Source organism: Lepidochelys kempii, chromosome 17, assembly GCF_965140285.1.
Source record: "Lepidochelys kempii isolate rLepKem1 chromosome 17, rLepKem1.hap1, whole genome shotgun sequence".
Classification (NCBI taxonomy): domain Eukaryota; kingdom Metazoa; phylum Chordata; order Testudines; family Cheloniidae; genus Lepidochelys; species Lepidochelys kempii.
Window position 1 is genome coordinate 1813294 of NC_136396.1, and position 27708 is coordinate 1841001.

At 40.6% G+C, this 27708-nt stretch overlaps 1 protein-coding gene across 5 annotated transcripts in view; it reads right to left on the reverse strand.

The window, feature by feature from the left end:
• PHF12 (PHD finger protein 12) overlaps nucleotides 1-27708 on the reverse strand; it is a 45897-nt gene that overhangs the window by 16969 nt on the left and 1220 nt on the right. For 3 of the 5 annotated variants that reach the window (XM_073315633.2, XM_073315632.2, XM_073315636.2), the window contains exons 3-7: nucleotides 8007-8079; nucleotides 3229-3616; nucleotides 2295-2415; nucleotides 987-1119; nucleotides 66-230 (exon numbers count right to left, since the gene is read on the reverse strand). In XM_073315633.2, the coding sequence (XP_073171734.1) occupies nucleotides 66-230; nucleotides 987-1119; nucleotides 2295-2415; nucleotides 3229-3616; nucleotides 8007-8079 (880 nt within the window). Of the gene's footprint in view, nucleotides 1-65; nucleotides 231-986; nucleotides 1120-2294; nucleotides 2416-3228; nucleotides 3617-7048; nucleotides 7269-8006; nucleotides 8081-18839; nucleotides 19008-27708 lie in introns of those variants that run through there. The other 2 variants (XM_073315635.1, XM_073315634.1) reach the window with 2 other exon arrangements.

Genomic DNA, 27708 nt, shown 5'->3' on the forward strand with positions numbered 1-27708 from the left:
TTGCCTTTTTATTATGCTAAAACATGAAAGCAAGGTTCTCCAGAATGTTTCCTGTTTTCACTTACCTTCAAAACTCTTCTCCTCACTGACTGAAGAACTCTGCGGTTGGGAGGGTGTTTCTTGTGGATTCGGTTCAGGAAATCCACCTTGACAACATGCTGAGATATGGTGTCTTGGAACCGATCAAAAACTCGGCACCGATTGCTCAGGGTCATGTTCTTCTGGTTCAGCTGGAAGAGCAGACAGAATACTGGCGCAGTTAGGGTGACAGATCAATACTTGTTCCAAAAAATATCTGCCTCTTTCACAGTCAGTTGGTACTGCACCGTCAATACCATCAGCTCAGCGTTAGTCCTCTGTGTTTGTGAATAAAATTGTTTCTGCTAGAGGGTACAACTCTAAAGATCGAAAGAAAATATTTCAGTGGCCCAATAAATTAATGTCTGCTTGTCTAATCTCACCAACAGTGGGTCTCCTGAGAGAAGTATTTAGATACCAGCCATCAGTGGATATGAACATTTGACTATAAAATAGTGCCCACCAACTTGAGGTAGATGGAACAGAGGGCTGATTCACACAGGAATTCCTTATTCAGGAAAGGGTAGGGGTTTGGGGGGGATAGTTCTAGAACTTTGGAATGAAGAAGCTGAGATCTATGGAGAAATAACTTCTCTACATAAGCATTTCATCTACTGCTTTTCTTCTGTCCAGAGGTTGCCAACTTGATCACATTTTTGTCTGAAAAATCAAGCTTCTCAGAGTCACAAACACCAATTACTATAACAAAGAAAATTAGCAAAATCAACATTCTACTTCTTCAGTTTGTTTACATTGTGTATAGTCAGTTTATTGCTTGTTGAAAACATCCTTAGAAATACTAATGGAGAAGCAATAAACTTTTTTCAAAGCTTTTTTTAAAATTAGTCCATTAATAAAATTGAATCTGACCGTGTCCTTTTAACATCCATTTACTATTATAAACTTACCACCACGTGTTCAATATGATTTGGACACATCCATCTGCCCAGGGGCATGGCAGTAAGAGGGGGCTCAAGACAATCCATGTGGAACAGCAGGGGGCAGTAATCACACTGAATAAGAGGTGCCACTCTGCAACTCCTGCAAAGAAACAGGGAAACAGCTGCTATTTTTATTATTTCCTAGAAAACCAAAATTAATGTTGCTCACCATCTTCCTATGCTACAAGTGGGAGGGGAAGGATCACTTGTAGCCAATAATTAGGAAGAGACTGAAGTGGCCCCAGCCACACAATTTATCTAACCTAATAAAGTTACTGTAGCTCTCATCCTCCCTTTCCCCTGAATTATTTGTTGCTATTGTCTAAAATTAGGCAACAATGGGGTAATTGATCTGTGTGGAGTCCTACTGGACTGAAGTCAAATGGGCACAAAGATCTGCCCATGTAAATCCAAATGCAGGATGGGGGCCTTGGATTGTAAAATCCTTTGGGTAGGACTGGCAGTGTCCTTTGTTCCCCAGGCACTCCATAGAAGCTGTATAAACAGTTCTGAACAAGCTGCTCTCATTCACTACTGCTTTGGCCAGTAGGCCCATTACCAAGGAAACTCATGGACCCTAAGAGCAACCTCCAGGGAGTTAAATTATTCCCAACTACTCCACTCCTCAGAGAGGTATATTATGTTGCACCGAGAACTTTTACTTCAGAGAGACGGAAGAGGTCATCAAAACAAAGTGGACATGAGAGGGGGTCTCTTTCAAATACGCTTGTTCTTCCCAGCCACACACAATTCATTTAATGAAGCCATCAGCTTCATCGTAGGTTTCTTTTTTTAAAGCTTACCTGAAGCTCCTCCTCACTTCCCACAGCTCACTTAGAGTGAAAGAAGACACTGAGCATAGCTGTACTGTGATTCGGTTTCCACAATAATATTTTAATTTGATTTAGACTATCAATTAAACTGACTTTTTGGGCTGGGATGTAAATTCATGGATATGGTTCACTATTCCAGCAACCCAAGATTGTATAAATATTTAGCTCTGTGGTTCTGTGATTAACCATTTCTGAGTTTCCCTTGCATAATCTGGTGGCATGCATCTTTGTCAGCGATTTTCTGCCTTTTGTTTCTGAGCGTTATTTTCTCCTAACGCCCTCTACATGCACCATAAATTACACTCACTACTACACAATTTTTACTCATCCAATGCCTTTTGAGATCAAAACTGGTATTTAAGCAGAGGATGCCAAACTTTTCACAAACAATAGAATTTCATCCACACCAAGTGAAACTCCCAGAAGTGAGAGACTTGGGTACCTGTTGCATGTGAAGCAGACTTTTACCGGCAAGGGAACCAGACCATTATGGTCTAACTCATGTTGTGCTTTCTTGACATTCTTTCCTGTGGTTTCCTCCTTCCTCCTCCTCTTACTAGTTCCTGAAAAGTAAATTAAAAGGTTTTGCATTACTTGTGTGTAACAGAGATCCTATTCTGATCACTGTAACTGGAGCAAACGGATATACACATCCATCTCTAGCAGAAACAAACACACTTACCTAGGAAGAGGCTAGCAAAGCTACTTAGGGCACCACAGCCCTGACTTAAATTTGGTATCAATTTAAAAGAAGGGGAGATGAGGAATACAAAAATAAAATGAAGGCAGGCCTGTTATTTGTAGACATGAGCCAAAAAAGCAAGCAGCCATCTAGATTTAGTCAGAGACAATATCTAGGCTAAACTGAGTTTTCAAATTATCAACTTGTTACTTAGTCTCAAAGTCTATTCCAGGAATACAATGGCAGTGAATAAAAGTTTGGCAATTAACAATCCTAACAAAATACAAGGAGACTTCCTCTGGCTGGTAAAATCCTCTGGCCAGCGTCATTTGGTCTGGCAGAGGGCGTCCGAGAGCAGCTGTACACTACTCTGTTAAACTCTACCGAAGTTCCGGCCAGTCCGGCATTTTGCTATTAAACAGGTTTCCAAGTCCTGCTGCATGTCCTGGAGCGAAATAAAAAAACTCATCTATTGTTCTAGTGAAGCAGCCACATCTGAAGAGGAGCTGGAGAAGAGTGTACACCCGCACCATCTACTTGCAGAGGGGGCATCAAAGCCAGAATTAGAAAAACATGTCAGTAGAATCTTGCATAAACTGGACAAACAAGAGCACAGAGAAGGCAGAGGGCACTTCTGCAACCACCAGTTGCATGTCTGACCTGTAAGCTATGCAAGTGAACAATATTTACTCACCTGGAAGTGCTGTGGTGCAGGTCAGTTCATTCGGCAACTGGAACTGGGTTGGGTTTCTTTCCATGGCAGCTGCAATAAGAAGCTCAAAGGGTCGCTTCAGCTGGGGCTGCCCACAGTCCATTTCCGCAATGGCAGAGTCATCATCCACATCAATTATGTCCTCGTCTACATCATTCTGCTCTGAATTGGGAGTCTCAGTGCTGGCATTAGATGTAGGAGTGCCAGGCCGACTTGCTCTCCGTTCCAAGATCCTGGCATGTGCAATTGCCCTGATGCTGGTGCTAGACCTATCCAACAGGTCTGTGTCACTTGTGGGGGAGGTGGTCCTTTTCCCAGATTTGTCCACCAATCCATTTACCTGCCCCAGCTCCTTCTTCTGTTCTCGCTTCTGCATAACATGAAGAGCCACACTTACCACTCGTGCCACACAAATAAGTACACTGGCCCTGATACATACGTAAGTAAAGATGGAACATGTTTCAGAAATGCTATATGAACAAAAGCTCAAGACATTGATTGCAACAGTTTCTCACCATGACATTTAGCCGTAAGGCAGTAAAAGCAATTTGGTTATTGCTAGTGTGACTAAGTCACACTACTACTAAAGCAGTTAGAACTGCCAGGTGTGGGAGGAGGTTCACCTACTTGCCTTTCGCCTCTGGAGACTTGGATTCAAATCCAGTCTGGACATGAGTAACATGTTTAGTGGCATCAGATTCCAAATTAATACTCGAGATCAACCAACCAATGTATTTGGGAGACCATATTTACCAATGACACCTCTTAAGCCATGCGTTCTCAAACTGGGGGTCGCCAGGTTATTACATGGGCGGCTTGCGAGCTGCCAGCCTCCACCCCAAACCCTGCTCTGCCTCCAGCATTTATAATGGCGTTAAATAGAATTAAAAGTGTTTTTCATTTATGAGGGGGGGCCCGCACTCAGAGGCTTGCTTTGTGAAAGGGGTCACCAGTACCAAAGTTTGAGAACCACAATCTTAAAACAATACACAGTGGACCATTCTGCTGCCTAATACAGCGCAGCAGGGTTTGCAGCGTTTGAGTCCATTCATAGCAGGACTACTCAAAAATGAGAAAAGAATTAGAACGATGACTTGAGAGCACAAAAAAAGTAAAAACTGCAATGTGCCAACTTAACACGAACTGGCCACTTCTGCTCAGGAGAGTCTATGGGGAGCTGAAGGTAAGGAAGGAGATCAATGCTGGAAGCTAAGGACTGGAACAGCAGAGGCTGGTGCACAGAAGGGCTCAAGTACATTCGCAGAAGTGTTCGAAGCAGCATGCAGAGTATTTGCCCACACTATGCCTAGTACAAAGAATCAGCCGCTGGGAGTAAACAAAGTAATTAAAAGCCACCATAATAAAGTGGGGGAGTATGGAAAGGAACATGGAATACATAAAAAGAAAAGGAGTACTTGCGGCACCTTAGAGACTAACCAATTTATTTGAGCATAAGCTTTCGTGAGCTACAGCTCACTTCATCAGATGCATCCGATGAAGTGAGCTGTAGCTCACGAAAGCTTATGCTCAAATAAATTGGTTAGTCTCTAAGGTGCTGCAAGTACTCCTTTTCTTTTCAAGGTATTTATGTGTCAGATATGGTAAATATTCGTATGCCCCTTCATGCTTTGGCTACCATTCCAGAGGACATGCTTCCATGCTGATGATGCTGTCACGTGGTCCCCGGGTGATGATCTGGAACTGCTCCCTACGAAGCTGGGCAGGATTCTGATGGAGCCTCCTCTCTGTGAGCAGACTGTCTTCAGGGCAAGAAGCTCACACAGCTTCCACCTTCCTGGGTCTGACCTTGGAGCATTCAGCATCCTCTGCCCCTCCGTGCACTTCCCACAGGGAGTCCGCCCAGGCGGGCTCCTGGTGAAGCCAGAGCGTCCTGCACCCCAACTTTGCAGTCAGACATGACTCTTAGCCAGCCAGTAAAACAGAGGTTTATTAGATGACAGGAACACGGTCTAAAACAGAGCTTGTAAGTACAGAGAACAAGACCTCTCAGCCAGGTCCATTTTCGGGGGCAGTGAGCCAGACAACCACATCTGCACTTCAAGCCTCATCCCCAGCCAGCCCCCAACTGACTCACTCTCCACCCCCTCCTCCTCTGGGCTTTGTCCCTTTTCTGGTCCAGGAGGTCACCTGACTCCTTTGTTCTCCAACACCTTTAGCTATCACCTTGCAGGGGGAAGGGCCCATGCCATCAGCTGCCAGGAGAGAGAGAGAGTCGGCCATTTATGTACACTGGCTCTTTGCTCTGCAACAATTACACCCCCTTATCCCACCACCTAGAGACTTAAGAAATGCATAGGGGAAACTGAGGCACCCCTATAGTATTCCGAAGAAACATTAAGAACAGTCCCGCTTCGTCACAGATGCTTGTTAAAAAAAATAATGCGTTAATTAAATTTTGACAACTTCTTGGGGGAGAATTGTACATCTCCTGCTCTGTTGTACTTGCATTCTGCCACTTATTTCATGTTATAGCAGTCTCAGATGATGACTATGCACACGTTATTTGTTTTAAGAACACTTTCACTGCAGATCTGACAAAACGCAAAGAAGGTACCAATGTGAGATTTCTGAAGATAGCTACAGCACTCGACCCAAGGTTTAAGCATCTGAAGTGCCTTCCAAAATCTGAGAGGGACGAGGTGTGGAGTATGCTTTCTGCTAGTGGCATCTGACTCAGATGATGAAAGTGAACATGCATTGGTCTGCACTGCTTTGGATTGTTATCGAGCAGAACCCATTATCAGCATGGATGCATGTCCCCTGGAATGGTGGATGAAGCATGAAGGGACATATGAATCTTTAGTGCATCTGGCATGTAAATATCTTGCAACCCCAGCTACAACAGTGCCATGCGAATGTCTGTTCTCACTTTCAGGTGACATTGTAAACAAGAAGCGGGCAGCATTATCTCCTGCAAATGTAAACAAACTTGCTTGTCTGAGTGAGTGGCAGAACAAGAAGTAGGAATGAGTGGACTTGTAGGCTCTAAAGTTTTACACTGTTTTGTTTTTTAATCAAATTTTTTTGTACATGTCTACATTTGTAAGTTCATCTTTCATTATAAACAGACTGCACTACGGTATGAGGTGAATTGAAAAATACAATTTCTTTTGTGTTTTTACAGCACAAATGTTTGTAATCAAAAATAGGAAGTGAGCACTGTAAACTTTATATTCTGTGTTGTAATTGAAATCAATATATTTGTAAATGTAGAAAACATCCAAAAATGCTTGAATGGTATTTTTTTTAATTGCGATTACTTCTTTAAAATCGCTTGACAACCCTAATTTTGAGGTCTCTAGCCAGCCAGCCTTCTTGGTGCTCCTAGTTTGGAAGGAGCAATGGGCATAATTTATTACGAGTCACAAGGGGCAGCATCAGCACAGTTTAAGGATTTAGCATTCACATCAATCTACATGAAAGCTGTGAGACGTGCAGCATATGAACCTCCAAGGAGAAAATGGGTAAAGACAGTTGAACATAGGAAAGGAGGGGAATCCCGCTTAAAAAAAAAAATCAAAAAAATCAAAAAACAAAAAGCCAACAACAACAACAACAAAAACCAAACCACAGGGAAAATCAGGAGCAGAGAAAAAAAGAAATTGAGCCACCAGAAAGAGACTTTTGTCCGATACAGGTTTTTCGGAAGCAGCATTTCTCTTTTGTGTGGGGTGCTGGAATGAGCAAAAATTGAGGGATTAAAAAAAAAACAAAAACCTAAGCCATTCAAGATAAGGAAAAGAGGTAGAGAAAGCAAAGCCATTGCTCTTTTTAAGCTGACCTTTTTATTGTTGAGACAAGTTTCTGAAGCGTTACTGTCTTCAGGGTACAACAGCATCACAAGTGATTTGCCAGGAGCAAGAGACCATGATAAAAGGTGTCGTTGGAGAAAGCAACGTGTTAGAGGGGAATTTGTGTAGCACGTCATATGAATGGTTTCCTGGATAATTTGGTGCAGAATCTCTTTAAACACTTGGGTACACAGTCTGAAGACGTCATTGCTGCAAAATCATGTTTACATTTAGCAAGGAGAGCTTCCTGGGAAATAGCATGTCAAAAAACCAAGCCACAATCTTGCCCAATCATCTCTCCATCCTGTTCTTACAAATAAGGAAGTCATAATTCACAGCAATTTCAGTCTGTTGCTATGGAAACTGTTGTGGGGGTCAGAGTTTTGTTTTGTTTTTACTAGCCAGAATCAGGAGGCACTGCCATAAAAGCATCAGACACTAAAGATGGGAAGCCACATTAAGGCACAACTAGTCCATCTCCTTTGCCCATGCAGAATTATTCCCTCTGGGATTTTTTAGTGCAGTTTGTTTTTTCCTGTCCAAGATTTAATGTGGAAAATTGCTGTTTGCTGAGGGTATGTTACTAAATTAATGTTTGTAAGTCTGGATTTAAGTTCAGTTTTGTGATTTCAAATAGTAAAAGTCAGTACAGGAATTTGGGGCTTCCTTAGAGTTTTCTGTGCACCTATTCGTAATCAAAACCTCTCTGCTCTGCCGAGCTGTCTAACCTTCACTTTACTCTCTGCAATTCCATGATCTCACACACACTGGAGCAGAACTCTCCAAGGTTTTGCATCTATGTCTGTGGGGATGGGAAAAGAAAGGTTGGTGGGAGGGGAAAAGGGCAGAAAGACTCGAATATGAGTGAAGCGTTTGGAAACCAGCACAGAGTGAACATTTTAGAAGAGGGAGACAAAGGACCGGGTTTGTTGGGTTAAGGGGTTTTACCTTTCGGCGCACAGTGCAGCGATGACACATCCACTCCCCTGGCGGCAGCATTTCCTCACTCAACGGAGGGTTACTGCGAGAGGAACACAAGGCACACACTTTACTCTCAGATTTCAGCTTGCAACACCGAGAACATTTCAAGCTGGCCCAGAATAATTCTGAGAGTTTCCATTGCCAGGAGTCTTCTCTATTTTATTCAGGCTCATGGACTGTGCTCCCTCTGTAGGCAGTTTTGTAATAAACCTATCACCAATGAAGCAAATTATAAAATCTTATAATCTAATTATAAAACACTCACTTCCACCTTAAAATATTCTGCTGGGAAAATCAGCCCTCCATATTAAGCACTTATTTTCCACTGCTGTGGTGCTTACCCCATCCTTTGCATCAAGAAAACAGACGACACTTTTGGTGCCATGTAAGTCATTGCATTAATAGATGCCAGTTTCACTGCCCTTAAATATATACACCTGCGCACCTTTATAATTTGAACAGTGGGGTCTTAAAGTTCATTTAGAGCCTGCTAGAAGACTGGATCAGATTCTTGTCCAAGAACGAACTACATCAAAAGTCCCCAAAACAAGTGACAGAATTTGTTTTCTAGTTTACAGCCATGATCCCTCTTCAACTGAGGGTGTCTACACTGGAGATGGAGGTGTAATTTCCAGCTTGAGGAGACATACCTCAATCAAAGCTAGTGTGGGTAACATGCTAAAAATAAAAAAGGTAGTGTGAGCAGTGGGATGGACTCCCTGTCCCAACTACTGTACACGCCTAGGGTCCTTGACAGGACTGGGCTTGGAATTGCTAGCCCACCCTGCCTCTGGGATTCACTTCTATTTTTAGTGCACAAACTCAATAAGAGCTAATGTGTGTGAATTTACATAACTGGGAAAGTACACCTCCAGCTCCAGTGTAGTTGTGAGCTGTAAGTGAGTTGTTGCCATGAAACTCACCTGCCCAGGAAGAGAAGAGGCAATGCATTATACCTACCAGTACATTAGAATCAGCTAAGAAACAGCAAAACACATTCATTTTCTGCATTAGTTACTATCAATCATAATAAGGCCTAGTATTCCACCAACGCATGATATATGCAGTTTGCCTTGAAGATATGAGCTTAAGATTTGTCTGACCCAGAAGAATCAGCCTTGGCCATTAATGAACAGATACTGTACCATGTCAACAAGAATATCTCCAAAACAGAGATGTTTGACTCATGTGTGCAGTATAAGTCGATACTCCTTGGAATAGCATTTTCTGTATCTCCTTCGTCCACTCCTCCTTCCAGTCTATGTGATAAGGCCATGGGTGAAAGAATTACAAAGTTACCGCTTGATCACAGATTGGGAAGGGTGGAAACCCTTTTCATATGGCTTAACTACAATTCTTTCAGTTTTCTGGAAGCAACAGAATTGTATAAAAATATTTGCTAGGATCCTGGACTGTGGCCATGAGCAGCTCCAGTAGAAAGCATACAGAAGAACCAGCAGACAGGCTGGCTGAAGCAGGAAACGTGGCAGAGAATTTGGAAAACTGCGAAGATTTTAGGGGTGTGGAAGTTAGTCTCACATCAGTAATAAATGTGAACAAACTTATAAATTACAAATACATATCAAAACTGAACTGAATTAAAAGTTGCCCTTGCAAGATTTGTTGACAAAAATCAGCATAGGCAGGCACAGAAGAAAAAAAACACATCTAAATGAGAAACTCAAGTTAAACCAAACCAGTTCAAGGGGTGATGGGGACAAAGTTCACCACCACCCCCAAGACGGTGGGATTTTGAAATCTGGCCCTTCTCCAGCCTTCTCTCAATGTTACAACAGCATAAGAGATGTCTGAGGGGTTTTGGGTTTTTTAAAATCTTTTTTCCCCCCAAGACATTTATATTGTTAATGTTTTTAAAAAGGTAATTTTCAACTGAGATCTTTTTTCCTGCACAAGTTATGGTTTAATCAGGTCACTAACTGTCATGGAGGAAACAGAACTGCTGTCAGATAAACAGAGGACTCTGTTTCCATGTAGTTTGTTTTCAAAGTGTATTTATTTGTATTTTAACTCTGTATAAATTTACTGCAGTTGTTAGCCAAAATTCAATGATGCAATACGTACTTCAGCCTAGGGATCCCTCTTTCCTGCAGAGAGTAAATCCACTGGTTAGGGCACTAGCATAGGAAGTGGGAGACTTGGGCAAGTTTCCTAGCCTCTGTGTCTGTTCTGCATCTGTACAATGAGGAGAATAGCACATCCCTGCCTTCCAGGGTCTGGTGAGGATAAACCCATGAAAAGACTGAGGAGCTCAGCTACTGTAGTAATGGGGGCCATATAAGTACTTGAACTTAAGGGACTGAGGCCTTATTTTGCCGAGTGCTTTGAGACCTTTTGATACAAGGTAATACAGAAGAGTCAATTACTACATTAGTATTAACTAGCCTTTAAATACCAATCACTAAAAAGCAGAGGCCTGAAATAAGTGACTGCTAGTCAAGTGTTCTTCTATAATTCATGAAAGTCCTTTTTACTACAAGGCTCAGTGACATCACTTAGACAAGCCAATATAAAGCTAGCAAAAGTCACAGATGTTCTACTGTAAGTTAGTCTTTGCAAACAAATATTTTTAAAGATGTCTCAGATAGCAGCTTCTTCAGTGAGTCTGCCACCATATATTCTGAAGCTGTAGGTATTTTCTCCATAGAGAACCCCAATGCTAGCAACGGGTCCCAGGCACAGGGTCCGGCCTCAACTTCTAAGTTTAACCTATAAAACAGACTTCCTCTTTTCAAACAATGACGTAGCATACATTGGGTAAGGCTTACAAACATCCTGACACACAGTCGTCCACAGGCATTGACGCTGTCAGGTTCACATTCTGTATGTTGAGTTGCACAGGTTCTAAGAATGGTTTTTACTGCCTTTTTCCTTCAGTCTTCCAGAGTGGTGGTAACCACCATTTCTGATCTCAAAAACACAGGGGGATTCAGTAGAGACAACACATCTGGCAGCCATTTTGAGAAACAAAAGCTGAGCATTTCTAGTGGCCTATGCTTCAGGTATCTAGAGTACTATATTTCTAGAATGCACAGTGAAACACACCTAGACCTTGTTTTTCCATTTCCTGGAGGTCTCAGGTGAACAGATGATCAAGCTCCTTGGAAGACACAAAGCACCAAAACCTCTCTTTCAACTACAGATAATGTGATAGAGTGTCAGATGTGTGGCTGAAATTAGGAGTTTTTTTACAAAATAAACTAACATTTTGTTAACAGAAACCTTAGTTACAGCAACAATCTCAAATATGCTTCTTAACATTTGGATTAATTGCAAGTCCTGAGGTGACCTCAGCAATAGCTTCAGATCCTTTATTCCCACTGGCTTAAGAGTTCTTTAAAAAACATAGCTAGAAGCCACTGATTTATTTTGGGGCATCTTGCTGATTCCCTGCCCCCCCCCACCCCCAAAAGAACAAAACTAAAGAAATTAGCAGTTCCAAAACTACAAGGTGGTAAAAAGCTCACTCCTACAGACATGCCCAACTCTGCCACAGAACAGGCCTGTCCCCATTTTAAGATATGTTTAGTATGCCAACTCAGAAATACACATTTTGCCAGACACACTTCAGGCTATTTTAACTCATTATCCTGATCTTAGATATTTTTACAATGGAACAGTGAATAGTGCAATGGATCCCAGGGAGTGATAAAAAGGACAAATGATTTTGAATAGATTTCATTTTACGATTTTTCAAAAACCAAAATATTTCATGTATTTATGAATATGGATATACACAAGATTTTTTGTTTAAAATGTCACTTAATACAGAGGGGGCCATTTAGGGATCTGGGGCAAACATTGGGGACTGGTCCTGCTTTGAGCAGGGGGTTGGACTAGATGATCTCCTGAGGTCCCTTCCAACCTTGATATTCTATGATTCATCTCTTGCATTAGTCTGTAAAACCCCTAGTTTTAAAATACTTTAAAACAGAATGCTCATTTTAAGAAGCTCTGAACAAAGCTGCCATTTCAGATCAACTGCAACATTTCAATATCAAACTCTACTCCTGAATTTACTTCACCCTCCAACGGGGCCCAGCTACTGCAATCAATGCGCCAAAGCTGGATTCTGGTCCTGGAGGTTAATGAACTGCTGCTCATCAAGACAGAACACTATACTAACCAAGATGGATGAATACTGTTCTTGCACTGCTGTATTCTGAGCCAGGAAAAAGCCACTATCCCGGTTAACACAAAGGAAATGTGCAATTTTAAATAACTAGTTATGACCACATTCTGCACCCCTCTACAGCAGGCATACTAGAAGTAAGATCTTTAAGCAAGACAGCAGTCAATGTTCTTGTCATATCACCAAACTCTACTTTGAGCTGCGCACAGCATGGCTGCTTTCTACCTTCTATTTTTCATACACTTATTAACACAAACCTCAAAAGCATTAATATTTGTTACAGATGAAGCCGCTGCCAGCAGGACCTGTTGCTCAACAGCACCAACTTAATTATCAATTACACATAATATATTTGCTTTTCAATATGGAATTGTACCACATAGTTATACAAGAGCCTGCCCTCCATTTCAGAGACTTTTCCTTTTTATCATGACATGCAAGCAAAATGGTGCAGCAACACTGACATAACGTGGAAGGTTACTGATGTGCGACCTGCATCTGTCTGCTCAGTGTAACATGTACATTTTAGAACTTAAGACAAAAGAAAGACAGCCCTGAGAAATATAAAATCTGACTTTCAAAGTTAAAAGACTAAACACACCTGAAAGGTCAGTCCCACAGAGAACTAATTAAAGATTTTCATGGCTCTACCTTTGTAAAGAACAGATTACACAAGCCACAGAAAATGGTGTTAAATATTGTTTATACGGACAGTAAACTCATGGTTTTTCTACACTAAGTATCTTTTTTGAAACCCATTTTCACAATATAAGGTTTATACAAGAATCATTTTACAAGTCTCTGGAACTATCTCCCATATACCGTACATTACGCAAACCCTCACTTAGGAAGGTGAAATCATTATTTAAATGGATATCATGAAATCAAACAAACCCCCAAAGTGATCTGTATATTAGGAGTTTTCATCAAGCAATGAAGCTGTTTTATTTTTCAATTTCACACTCTGGAGCTCACATACATCTGATGTTGGTATTAGACTAAATTCTGTAATTATGCTTACTGTCACTTCCTGAGGTCAGCAAAAGTAAAGAAAACAAATACTCAGAGGAATGGCACCCTCTCTGATCTGCCACTTCAACGGTGCAAGATGCATGGTTCAAAAGGAACCAATTGTGACTGCATTAGAAATGCAAGTTAATTACAACTGGCATTCCTGGTGGACACCTTGCTGAAAAAGACCATTTGTGAAATCTGCAGTGAGGGTGCTCCCTGCCTGCTGATGGCAGAGAACAGATGCCAGTTTCCATCATGCTTTAATAATGGAGTGGAGAACTTTGGAATTCAATGTCTGAATAAACTTTCTTGTAAGACTTATGTTGATGAATTGTGTGAAGATATACTTGGAGTTTTCTCTTGTGAGAGGAAAAAGTCAGAACTTAACAGAAACAACTGGGCACAAAAGGAAAAAATTTACAGCAGCCCCTTCATTCAGCTCACTCATGTCACTTCCTAAAACCTCCCAGTTATGTAGCAGGATTTACTGACAGGCTTATATTGGAAGACACTGGTGGGTAGGTTTGCCAGCAAGATAAAAGGCAGAAGAGTGAAAAGCCTTTATGTGGACTCTGACTTATTCTAATGACGGATGCAGCTACAGCTGTTCTACGAACATCATAGAGAACAAGGTTTATTGGCTTCCCAGTGTATGGCCATAACTAAAACTCTAACAAGGAAACTAGCCAGAGTGCCAGCGTATTACAAACGCCCCATTGAGAAATGTAGAAAGTTGCATCATTTACAAATTTGCAATTCTTTGAAACAGTTTTACTGTGCCCAAGTTACACACTTCTATTCACAGCTGCTCCCCAAAGCCCTCCAGGGAAAGGACACCTGGAACAAAGTGTTTGAAGCCAATACATTACACAAAGAACAAACAAGTCAACAACTGCAGCTAGTCAAAATCCCTGCCTGTCTTAACTCTCTTACCACCCTACTATAGACCTTCTGTGCCAAGGAACAGTTTGCTGATTTATCTTCTGTGGGAAAAAAAGGAAATGGAGACCGTGTATCTTTAAGACATAGTTAGGAAATATTGCAACCCCTTCCTCCCCTCCACCCCAATAATGCCAGAATCTCTCCAACAGGAAGTATAAGAGGAGATGATTCAGCAATATAAGTGTTACATTGAGCTATTAAACAGCATATCTAAGCTATTCCAACCCCACTATGGAGATCCACCTGTTTTTTAACACAGATAACGTTTGGCATGTAGGATCTAAGTTTGGGCTCTCTTTAAACGGTCAGCTTCCTGATGTTTATAGTGAATCCAAAATTCCCACAAACAAAATGTCAGAATGTAGAGCGCATCCCAAATCTTGGATAAAACACACAGGACCGATTTCCTCCTAAGAATTATCAGAGCTCAAACACATCTTTCCTCTAACAGGTTCAGGAACAAGGTATTCTTTGGGCCTGATCAGACTTTAAGTGGATGTTTTTGTATCAAACGTGATATGGTAAAGTCCGTAAGATTCATATCCAACCACCACATTTTTCAACATGTTTTATTTGACAGGATTTTAAGGACAGCCACTGGAGAGGCTGGGTACTTTCCTCTGTAGGAAAGCTGCATATTTCCCTCCTTAATACTTTGGGGAAAATTAAAAAGCTCAATCGTGACAAGTGTAAGGTAATATGCATTGGAAGGAACAATTTGAAGGAATAAATTTAAACTCTTTGTACACATTGCTGGCTCTAAATCAATACCAGTTAGTAAGGAGACTTGAGCATCACTGGGGATAGATCAATGAAAACTTCTGCTCAGTGACAATGGCAGTCAAGAGAGTCGTATAAGGAAGACTAAAAATATTACACAGATTACCCCCTTCCCTGGAGTCCTGCTTTCAATTGGGTCACACAGTTGCAAGGTACAGCAGAAATAAAGGATTCAGAGAGGGATAAAGATCAGAAGCCTGGGGTCGCTTCCATGTGACCAGAAAGAAGAGTCGGACCATTTAGTTCAGAGGGCGAACGTAAGGGTTTAGGAGGAAGTTTCACTACGCACACATGGCTCCATAACTGGTTACTATGGGGTTTCTTGCAAATTCCTCTGAAATATCCAACACTTGCCACTGTCACAGAGCAAAAAACACCACCATCTGCTGGTCTGATCTGATATGGTAATTCCTGTGCTCATGAAAGCAAGGGACTACTAGTGCTGGCTAACTACTGGCATAACATGAGCTCTTGCTTTAACCAAACATCTCAATCCTTCCTTGGATCCTTCTGCTCCTGGGAGTAACTGTTAATATTGAATAGTCTGATAAATATTTGGTGTGGACAGATATCCACTGGAGTATGGTCCAAAAATAATTTCATTTGTGAAGATATGAATGCAAGGTTTTCAATGACAAAAGCGGCGAACACTTTGCTTCCTCCCATTGCTCACCTTGAGTTATTAGCAGAGTTTGGATTGGTGCAGGCCTTCCAAGGATTTAAACTCTCAGCTAATGCTCATGGTCAAACTCCCTGGGACAAAGTCTGGAGAAAGCACCTAGGGGACTGGCACTCCAGAGGTTAAGCCTCAGGAACGCCTTATTGCAAAAATAAACTTACAGGGTTACTTCAGGAAAATTCCGACTTAGGTAGTTACATTCTGGCTATGTAAAATTCACTCTGCTGTTTCAGAGACATGGAGTGTTCTTCTCCGCTTGTCCTGAAGTGGTGTTTAGTGTTTAATATTATCAGAGTAGGGTGCACTTGCGTGTTATATGAAGCTATCACTACACAGTTTTCAAAGTGATCTGAAATCCTTTGGGATGAAAAGTGATACACAGATGTAATGTAATATCATATACAATATTGCATACGTATATAGAAGGCTACACAATGTGCAGATCAGGCCTACAGAATCACATGCAAATAAATGTGCTGTTTCAAAAGATTCTCAATATTTGTGATCAACTTAAAACTCTACACAGCGTGATGAGAACCTCTTTAGGGGGAAAGAGCACAACAGTCAAGTCACTTTTAGACTTACTGAAAAGAAAAAAGATGACGCCCATCAATATTGCACAGATTGGAAAAAAACCCACTAAAAAATTGCCAAACTCCAAAATGACAGTACAGTATCTAATCTACAAATTCAGCACAACACAAACAATATTTCTTCACACAACGCTGTCAACCTGTAGAACTCGTTGCCAGGAAATGTTGTGAAGGACAAAAATATGACTGGGTCCAAAAAAGAATTAGCTAAGTTAATGGAGTATAGGTTTATCAATGGCTATTAGCCAAGATGGTCAGGGATGCAACCCTATGCTTTGGGTGTCCCCTAAACCCGATTGCTAGAAGCTGGGACTGGTAACAGGATGGATCACCCAAATTGCCCTATTCTGTTCGCTCCCTCAGAAACATCTAGCACCGCCCACTTTTGGAAGACAGGATACTGAGCTAAGTAGACCATTGGTCTGTCCACTATCGCCATTCCTATGAAATGGCTTTCTGGTTGATGGCTTATATTGTGATGCATGAGACTATGGCTATCCTAGCCAATGTAATCGTGGATGCTCTGGTTACCCATATACATATCAAGGACATGTGGGAAAACTACAAATCACATGATGATCTCTTACTGAAGTGAATTCCACAGGTTTATTATGTAAAAATTTTTTTACCAGTCAAATTTGTTAGCTTTTAAGTATGTTCCCTTGTTCTTAATCAAGGAGAGAAGGTAAACAGCTGTGTTTGTTTAGCTTTCTCTAAACCATTTGTTGTTTTACATACCTCAAGTTATATTCCCTCGCCTCATCTCCAGAAGAGATTAGATTATTAATTTACATTTAAAATTATTTAGTCTAACTTTCAATCTCTCCGCACACAGAAGCCTTTCCATCTCTCTAATATTTTGTTGCTCATCTCTGGGCCTCTATATCTGCTCAACATTTCTCAGATGATCAACTGAATACATCTTCAAGGTGGGAATATTTTAATTTGCTTAAGGATTTTTAGCCTTAGAAATACCAGGAATGTCAAGTCTGAACTTCTGTTTAGCTAACAAGACAGAAGTGTATCTTGAGTGTTCTGAGCCCTTAAAATTCAACATGTCCACTTCATTGTAATAGAGAGCTTTTCTCCAAAGTATTTTAGTTAGTTAGATGTTTAGAACTTGTTTTATTTTATTTAAACCTGAAAAAAAGCAACATTCTCTCAGGTGTCACCACAACATGTCACAATCCACATTAACATGGTTTTTGTAAAGGGAAATCATGTCTCACCAATCCACTAGAATTCTTTGAGGGGGTCAACAAGCATGTGGACAAGAGGGATTCAGTGGATAGAGTGTACTTAGATTTTCAGAAAGCTTTTGACAAGGTCCCTCAACAAAGGCTCTTAAGCAAAGTAAGCTGTCATGGGATAAGAGGGAAGGTCCTCTCATGGACTGGTAACTATTCCTACCCTTTGTTTCCTATCATTTAACTAAATGGTCAGTTTTCAGAATGGAGAGAGGTAAATAGTGGTGTCCCCCATGGGTCTGTACTGGGACCAGTCCTAGTCAACATATTCATAAATGATCTGGAAAAAGGGGTAAACAGTGAGGTGGCAAAATTTGCAGATGATACAAAACTACTCAAGATAGTTAAGTCCCAGGCAGACTTGGGCAACCAAATGGCAGATGAAATTCAATATTGATAAATGCAAAGTAATGCACATTGGAAAACAATCCCAACATATATATAAGTTAGCTGTTACCACTCAAGAAAGATCTTGGAGTCATTGTGGATAGTTCTCTGAAAACATCCGCTCAATGTGCAGTGGCAGTCAAAAAAGCAAACAGAATGCTAGGAATATTTAAGAAAGGGATAAATAATAGAAAATATATTGCCTCTATATAAATCCATGGTAAGCCCACCTCTTGAATACTGCGTGCAGATGTGGTCAACCCATCTCAAAAAAGATTGGAATTGGAAAAGGTTCAGAAAAGGGCAACAAAAATGATTAGGGGTATGGAACAGCTGCCATATGAAGAGAGAATAATAAGACTTCAGCTTGGAAAAGAGACGACTAAGGGGGGGATATGATAGAAGTCTATAAAATCATGACTAGTGTGGAGAAAGTGTTATTTACTCTCTCTCATAACACAAGAGCTAGGGGTCACCAAATGAAATTAACAGGCAGCAGATTTAAAACAAACAAAAGGAAGTATTTCTTCACACAACGCACAGTCAACCTGTGGAACTCTTTGCCAAAGGATGTTGTGAAGGCCAAGACTATAAGGCTACGTCTACACTACCCGCTGGATGAGTGGGTAGTGATTGATCCCCGATCGCTCTGCTGTTGACTCCAGAACTCCATCACGGCGAGAGGCAGAAGCGGAGTTGACAGGGGAGCAGCGGCCGCCAATCCCGCGCTGTGAGGACGCAAAGTAAGTGATTCTAAGTCGACCTAAGATACATCGACTTCAGCTATGCTATTCTTGTAGCTGAAGTTGCGTATCGTAGATCTATTCCTCCCCCCCCCGCCCCCAACGCAGTGTAGACCAGGCCTAAGAGGGTTAAAAAAAACTAGGTAAGTTCATGGAGGATAGGACCATCAATGGCTATTCGCCAGGATGGGCAGGGATGGTGTCCCTAGCCTCTGGTGCCAGAAGCTGGGAATGGGTGACAGGGGATGGATCACTTGATGATTACCTGTTCTGTTCATTCCCTCTGGGGGCATCTGGCACTGGCCACTGTCGGAAGACAGCATACTGGGCTACATGGACCTTCGGTCTGACCCAGTATGGCCATTCTTATGTTCTTTCAGACCTTCAGCTGGCCACAGAATTTCTCCAGGTAGAAATACTAGATTAAAAAAACCTAAGCAGATTAAAAAAAGCAAAACTGAAAATCCACCCAGGCGTTTTCAGATTTTTTTTTTTTTTTTTAAAGAAAAAGATACAAACATAGGCACAAACCTCCCCCTCCTATCCCCTTTCACATCCTGCTCCTGTTACTATTCCTGGTGGAAGGAAATCCTAGGGGGTAGTTAACACAGTACCTCCCCACCTCCCCCCCCCCAAAAAAAAATCCACAGCAGAAAGTCATAGCCTGTATAGGCACATATTTTATAATGATTAGGGCTACTTGCTCAGGGAAGGTTTTTTGGCCTGTTGTGTCCTCAGGCCACTGCTAAATTCAAACCCTGCAGAGAGTAATCTCTAGCTCATTCTAGTTTATTTCAAAAAGTGACTCATGCACAGCAGACATCAGTGGAAAAGGCTCAAGTCAGGTTCAGACACTAGATTTCCTCCCAACTTGCTGTTAAAATATTTGCCTTTTATACTCTTGAGATGATATACTGAACACCTCTCAGGAAAGGCAATTTGTAAAAAGTATGTTAAAGGTGGAAAAAAACCACCAGAACTAGTTATACACAGCAAAGACACAAACCTGCACAGCTACAACTGCATTCAAGTGTGCTGACAAGATTATGATCCATGGTGACATGCAAGGTATTTTTCTCTAAGTGGTGTTTAATTCAGCATCACAAGTTGGGCAAAAGCCATGGTGAGAACTACTGGTTGGGGAAGAACACAAGAAGCTCTTTGAAGGCTGACTGTGCCAAGTACTCCAAAAATCAGTCACATACAGTTTAGCCACTGTGGCAAGATGCTTGCTTACGCTTTCTTATTCTGGGCCTGGATCTACACGTAAAACTTAGGTCGACCTACATATGTGACTCAGGGCTGTGAAAACTTCACATCCCCAAGACATAGTTAAGCCAGACTAAGCCCTGGTGTCGACACAACTATGTTGATGGAAGAATTCTTTTGTCAAACTAGTTACTGCCTCTCAAGGGGGCGGATTTACTACAGCGATGGAGAAATCCCTTCCGTAGCTGCAGTAAGTGTCTACGCTTTAGTGGCATACCTGTAGCTGTGCCACTGTACTGTTTGTAAGTGTAAACATAGGCCAGATCAAGAATTTCACATCCCCAGAACAAAGCCACATTATATTCTGAATTACTTTAATGTTTTCACACGCCTAAACTTGCTTCCTGGATTGGTCTTTTAAACTGCTAGATCTTACACAGATTTCTATTGTATTATTGCGTAAAGCCTCTGACCGCCAGATGCTGGTACTGGGCGACAGGGGATGGAACATTTGATAATTATCCTGTTCTGCTCATTTCTTTTGAAGCATCTGCCATTGGCCACTGTCGGAATAAGGATCCTGAGCTAGATGGAGCTTGGTCTGACCCAGTATGGCTGTTCTTATGATCCCTTGATACCACAAGGTTCCTAATGCACTGAGGACTCTGTTTCAAAAGATACACTTTCCTTCCTACTCTGGAAATTATTGCCCGCTTTCTTCACAGTAGGTTTCTGCTAGTCATTACTGACTTAAGGATTAAGGACCAGGTTTCCTAGAACACAGGAAAAGTCAAGAAAGCATCACATACTGACTCAGTCTAGAAACAAAGGAACTCCAAGATGTGTGCGCTTACGGGGTATCTTGAAGGGCAGCAACACCAACTCTGCTGCCTTTATTACGTCAGTACCTGTGCTGAATGGGTCTTACAACTGAAGGCTGACAATATGCTTTTCTTGTAATTTACACACATGCCTGGCACCCTGCAAATGAGGTGTAGGGTATTACACGCAGATAGGAACGTAAGAACAGCCATACTGGGTCAGACCAATGGTCCATCTAGCCCAATATCCTGTCTTCTGCTCTAGTCAACAAAACCACAGTTTCTTAATTACAATTCACTTATAGAGGCCTGAGGCACACACTGGTGTAACAGGCTCAGTCACATCCCTATCAGGTTCCCCAAACTGAGATGCTCCCCAGTACAGACTGTAACAGCGATAGCACCGGTTTCAGAGTAGCAGCCGTGTTAGTCTGTATTCGCAAAAAGAAAAGGAGTACTTGTGGCACCTTAGAGACTAACCAATTTAATTGAGCATAAGCTTTCGTGAGCTATGAAGTTTTAATTTCTCATGTATTATCCCACCTCTAAAGAAAGCAAATGATGTTTTTTCCCATTTTCTCCCTTACTAATCAGTACCAGAGGAACACACACCTTTATTATATAACTAAGGCCCTATATAAAAAACTTTTAAAAATTCATGAGTATAAATGGCAAAGTATTGGATTTCACACGGTTTGCATGCAATTAATTTTACATCTTAATTTAGTTAATTTATAGGCCAGCACGAATTTTAGAAGTGTTAGGAAAACACATTCTGTCCTTGAAATTGACTAGCTAGGGTACCTTTTTTCTTTTTGTATTAAAGACTTCATTGTAGACATTTTCCATTTAAAAAAAATATTTAAAAGATCATAATTTGGGGGCATTTTCATGATTTCTGTGGCCTCCATGAATTTGCATAGGGCCATAACCAATTGTCCTCCCTCCTTTTTGTGGGGAAGAGAGTGGGGTGTAAAACAAGCCATATAAAACTTGCAGGTGACTGTACCTTCTTGATTTTTTTCCCCCAGCAGTGTTGAGCCTAGGTATATAGTCTAGCAGATAGAACATAAGGTAACAAAAATTAAGGTCAAAGAACTTTTACAGGTAATATTTAAGATCTGCATAGCCGTCATTAACCAATGAACATTATCCATCAGAAATCAAATCCAATTAAAATCTCCTTGCTAAAGCAAGTGCCTCTAGGTAGTAGAAATCCTTTGGGAGGATGTTTCCACATTCTGAAACGCTCCCATGAGCCACACCTACAGATGCGATAACATGCTGGAAGACAGCAGCTAGAAAGTAAAACCATAATGGGTAACTACTGAGCAGAACAATGGATTCAAATTAAGTCACAGAGTTACTTTAAAAAAACTTTACTAAACCGAATAGTTCAGCAAGATGCAGCATCTTTAAAACACAGATTTCACTGCAGCAGTAAAAATGGATGATCACAATTTTCAAAATGTTTAAGAGTTACAGTTCAACATCAAAGCACATTTTTCCCTAGGCAGGGTAACAGGCCTTGCTAGTTTTTATCAGTGATCTTATCCTGTACCTTTCAAACAACTTTACTTGTAATTTTGATACCTTTTCTAATAAGTTTAGTCCATTTGATACAGAGGAGGGTGAAGGAATCATGTTTAAGTTCAGCTATTATATAGCACATCTTGTTGATTTCGACAGAGTCCCACCGATGACTGGGAAACCCGATTACTATGGTCCAGTTCTGAGAGTAGCAGCAACCAATGGTTTGGTTGGCAGGCACACTTCACTGTGTACATGTTAAATCAACCATAAGAAGATTTAAAAGAGCATGCACCCACATACTGAAGAGAATGATACCTTAAGGGTCCTGAATTACACATTAAAAAAATTCAGCTTATTAAGTTGTGACAAACCAAACTCCAGAAAATTCTAAGTTCTGCGCACAGCATTATTCCTACAGTTGAATTTTTATAGCTTTGCATTTCAGAGCCTCAGTGTAAACTAAAAAAGCATAACCAAAGTTGAACAAGGAAGCTTAACAGAGCTGCTATGGCTGATCATGTTACTGTGTCTAAAGGCACATAAAGAATGACTTTTTTTTTTAATTAAGTAACCAGACCAGTGCAATTGCTTCTTTCATTAACTTTAATATCTCAGATTCCACTTTGCTTCTGACACCACCCAAATACCAAATGCAATTAAAGCATAAAATTTGGCAAGCAGCGAATATTTTTAAGTTAATAAAATATTTTAAATTAAAACAGGTGTTAATAGCATGAGTTGTTTTCTTACATAACTTGAAAATATTATGGTCTCTTCTAACAGTTATGAGCTCAAAAAGAAGCTTAAATTAAAGTCTCTGTACTCCAGGCTTACTTCAAGGACCTTTTAAACGATAGATTTTGCCAGTATATTGTTCACATAAAAGGAGGATCTAGTTTTGATAGTAAACATTCAAACGTAAATTTTAAGTTTTTAAACCTACGAAGAGCCAATGAGTAAGCCTTTTTAAAGTTATTAGTAATTTCAGTATGACGTTTCATTCACTTACATGGAGTGCTGAAGTGTATTTAAACTTTGTCCAATTCACTATTACCTAGCTGAGAGTTAGTTATCTTACGGCAGGATGTCCAGAACACCTATTTTTATGGCCATTAAAAGACTAAATCACTGAAATTAAGGCAGCAGCTCAGAATCTGGATGCCTCAAAGATTTCTTCAGTCAAAAAACAAAACAAGAGAAGGGGAGGAATCAGACACAAAAGTGAAAAATCAAAATTAACTCCTAAATGATTAACTAGATTGAATGCTAGCTTGGGATAGGCCAAGAGAATTCTAAATCTGAATGAGGTATAGAAAGTTATTCATGTCATAGCATTTGAACAAAGATTTCACATATAGAATGGAAAAAATTGTCAACTGATGTGACTCAGAAAATAAAATATGCAAAACTGAGGCTAGTTTAGTTTCATCTGCCTCTCTTAGCAAGTTCTGTTACTCCAATTCTTCAACAACAGCATGCCAGAGGACTGCCAAGTCAGAAAGGGGAAATGGAGCCAAACACTCCAAATGTAAACATGGGGAGGCAAGTGTTGCAAAGATGTTTGATGGAACTAGCAGACAGTGCTCTTACCCTGTGACAGACACAAAATTCATCTGGTTCAGAACAATAGTCAATGAAGGGAAATCTTGGGAGGGGGCACAAGAGATTCACAATTTTGGTGTGTCAGAGCCATATTCACTTCAAAAGGAAGTTGACTAATTTAAGACAACTTAAGTTGCTTCAGTATACTAACAACCTTGTACTCAGGAGCCAGACAAACAGGCAATTGTAAATGAGAATCTAACTGAATGCTATGGCTCAGTAATTTGAGAGCACCTTTCACACTAGGAAAAATTAATAGCACTGCTTTAAAAAAATCAGTTCACCTGCTTTGTTTTGTAACCTCTATTGCCATTTTTACTAGTTATCTATTTTAAAACTGCGCTTTTCCTCTCAATCACTTTCTGCTTAATCCTTCAGAAAAGCCATATGGAATTTTTGACATCACAATCATTTCTGTGGACTGATCTCAAGCACAGGATCATGAGTTTACTGACGGATCAGGCAGGAAAAAGGAGACAGAAAAAACTGTAATAGCTACACACATCTAAAACAAGGGGGTAAGAGAAAAGTACAGAAAGTTACTAAACAAGAAAACTGCTTTTGGATCATTTTATAATAGTTTATCCCAGCTCAAAAGCCCCCTTGGAATCGAACTGTGAGATAAAATTCAAGAAAAGACTCTCCTGCATTATTTCTAGAACTGTTCAATAACTTGCATTCATAGTAATCACATTAGTGTGTGACAAATTAATATGCAAGCTTCCTAACCAAAACCAGAGTTTTAAAAGCTAAAAGCCAATAAAACTTCCTTGGAAAAAGCTGGTAAGTGGAAAAAGCATTCTATGCAAAATTTAAATCTGAAGAACAGTCAACGTATCTGAATACAGCAGACGCAGTGTCATAGGTAATCTAGCGAAAAGGGCACTACAAAATTTTCCATAACTATTACCCCATCCAAATTATTTGCAACAACACTGATGAACTCTGATGTAAGTAAAGAAAATACAGATTTTATCTGGTTTTTCCACAAACTATAATCTTTCTTGGACAAGATTACAAAAATAGTCAAATTCATAATAGATAAATCAGAAATCTGTTCCATGCACATGAAGTCATTCTGGGGCTGACAACTTGTAACTATAAAGAACTGGGTAAAACTGCTCTTTTTTGGCAGGTAAATATACTGTAATTCGACCTGGAAATATTCAAAGCGATCATCTTTTTTCAGCTGGCTTCCAAATGTGTGGAAATACTGTAGAAGTCAAGATATGCTTAAGAACAAAAAAAAAAGGACTTTTCTCTCCTGGAGTACTCCCGTGAACACCCAGACACTGTAAACCAAACCAAAAATGGAACCACAATACCTGCCTGGATTATATTTCAAGACTTGCTTACTGGAACGTATCTTTGAAGTGCACACAATAGATTACAGAATGAATTTCAATAAAGATGGGTAAGAATTCACCCGCCAGACTAACATGGACTATGGAAGCAGATAAACAAAAATTATGCCGTGTGGTTGTTTCCTTTTTAAGTTAAAACATGCAGATTGTTGCTTTGGAGATATACACATATTTACCTAATCAAGGTACAATAATGTAGCAAGCAAGTTACAAGTATTGTATAAGTGGGAAGCAGTGTGACCTAGCAGATAGTGCACTGGACTGGAATTAGGGAGACAGATTCAATTCTCAGCTATGCCACTTCCCCTCCCTATCCTTTACAGATGGTACTGACCTCCTTGGTGAAGTGCTTCAGGGTGTACTGTTGAAGAGCTCTAAATAAAAACTAGGTATTGTCAAATATTGTTTTCCTCACGGTCACAAAAGAAAGTTTTAGAACAGTGAAAACAGTATTGAGGGAAATGCCTGGAAGATGCCTCAAACAGCAGAATTCACAAGTTGGCTATAGATTAAGTAAATTTAAACAGTGAATGTAAACTTAAATATACCAAGGAAGCATTACTGAAACATTGCAGAACAACATAGAAATGCATGTACTGCATTCATGCCCAGTGGAATGGCAGTTTACTTTAAGCAAGATGTATGAGGTAAAGACAACACCCAAGTGTTCTTTTGAGGCAACTTGTCTCATTTGCATGCATTTACCAAGTGGTATGCAAGCCTTTAGAAATGAGAACAGGAAAGCAGCCCATCCTTTACTTCTGCTGAAGAAAAAGCCAGTTAAAGCAAATTTAAGCCAAGAATTATTTGAATACTGTGGCTGCATAAACTGTGGGGTTGACCTTACAAACCCCTTACCCTGGAGAGCAGTCTCATTGAGGTCACCGGGACTACTTAAGTGAGAAAAGGCTTAAGGGATAGGGCCCTGTATTCGTATCATGAAAATAGTAGCTAATCAGTTGGGGGTAATTTAGTTCTGTCAATTTTAGGAAAAAGGTCACTTCACAAAAGTCTCTAAATTGAATAAAATTACCATGGTTTCTCCATGCAGATTAAAAAACCCCAAACTGTTGCCAAATTAAACCATGAAGTATATGCATAGCTAATATCTCCATGACTATAAAGTGGATATTGACTTATGATAGAGACACCAGCTTTTAAGTAAGTGAGAAACTGTGTGTGAACCATTTTCTCTCCCAAATATTCTCAAGGCTTCTAGCAACTATCCTGCTTCAACAAATGAGACTCAACATTTTAGGCACTTCATTCGATTTTACCAGGTTCAGTTTATATCAACAACATCCTATCGTAAAACATTAACTTGTTTGTGTTGAACTACTGAGCCCTACATTATAAAACAATCCCATCCTAAAACAGCTATCTGAAGGAGAGCTGTGTAAGCTCCCAAGTTTGTCTCTTTCACCAAGTGAAGTTGGCCCAATAAAAGATTACCTCACCTACCTTGTTTAATTACTAAACAGATTAAAACAAAAAACCAAAACCAATGTTGTCCAGCAGATTTTAAGTGCTCTATATAATAAAACTACCCAGGGAACTTCTTCCAGGTAGAAATGATGGTATCATGGATTATAAAAATGGAGCTTCCTGTCTTGGGTAAACAGGTCTATAGAATGGTAACAGGACACTCCCTACAGAATTCTGACCAGACGGTTAATTTCCCCCGTATCAGTAATCACTGTAATAAGCGCTCTAAGACCTGCAATTACCATATAAAAAAGTACAACCATTCAGCTAAAGTCTCAACTGTAGCCGAGTAGCAAACAAAGATCCGAGGCATGAAAGACAATAAGGAATGTGGTTAAAAATCTCTCTCCAAGGAAGAATACCGATTCACCAGAACTTCATTGCTCTGACTTGCCCTGCTCCCTCCCCCATCCCATTATTCACTTTGGCTGTCTGAATTTCACATGAGCCTGAGTCAACTGCTGAACAGATATATGCAAATTCGCTTTCGATGCACCTAGGCTCCTTACACAGAAGCAAAAAAATGACTTCTCAGGGCAGAAACTGAAGTTCAGACATCTCCTGACTTTGCTGGTTTGCTTTTTGTTACTAGCTTGCGAGGCTTCTCGGTAACGCACCAAAGGTCCAGTGTCCCCCACGAACAGCAGCCACTATGCTCTAAAGGACACATTTCCAAACAACCACCGAGGATTAGCAACAAGAGCACAAAACTACTGGCAAGCTGTCCCTGAATTCGTATTGGTCACTCCTACAAGATGGAACAGGCAGGTCTAACCGAGGGGGGGAAGGAAAAAGGAATAAGGGTGGGGGAGGGGGGTGTCAATTTTCAAGTTCAGAGTTCTGGATCAACGCTGGGAAGATACTTCTGTATTCAAAAATACTACAGTAACGGTGCAAGGGTTTGGAAGTGCTATATGCAGCCAAAATGGCGCTGAGAATAAAAATATAATTTAAAGGAAGGTCGCCATATTGTAAACAGTGAAGCAGGGAGAGAGACAGAGACAGCAACCTCCATTATTCCCAGCAGCTGCAGCGGCACCGAGGCGCTCAGCGATGTCAGGCCAGCCCAAGAGAAGCAGAGGCGACTTCCCACCCGCCGCAGCCCCGAAGGGATCCCCAG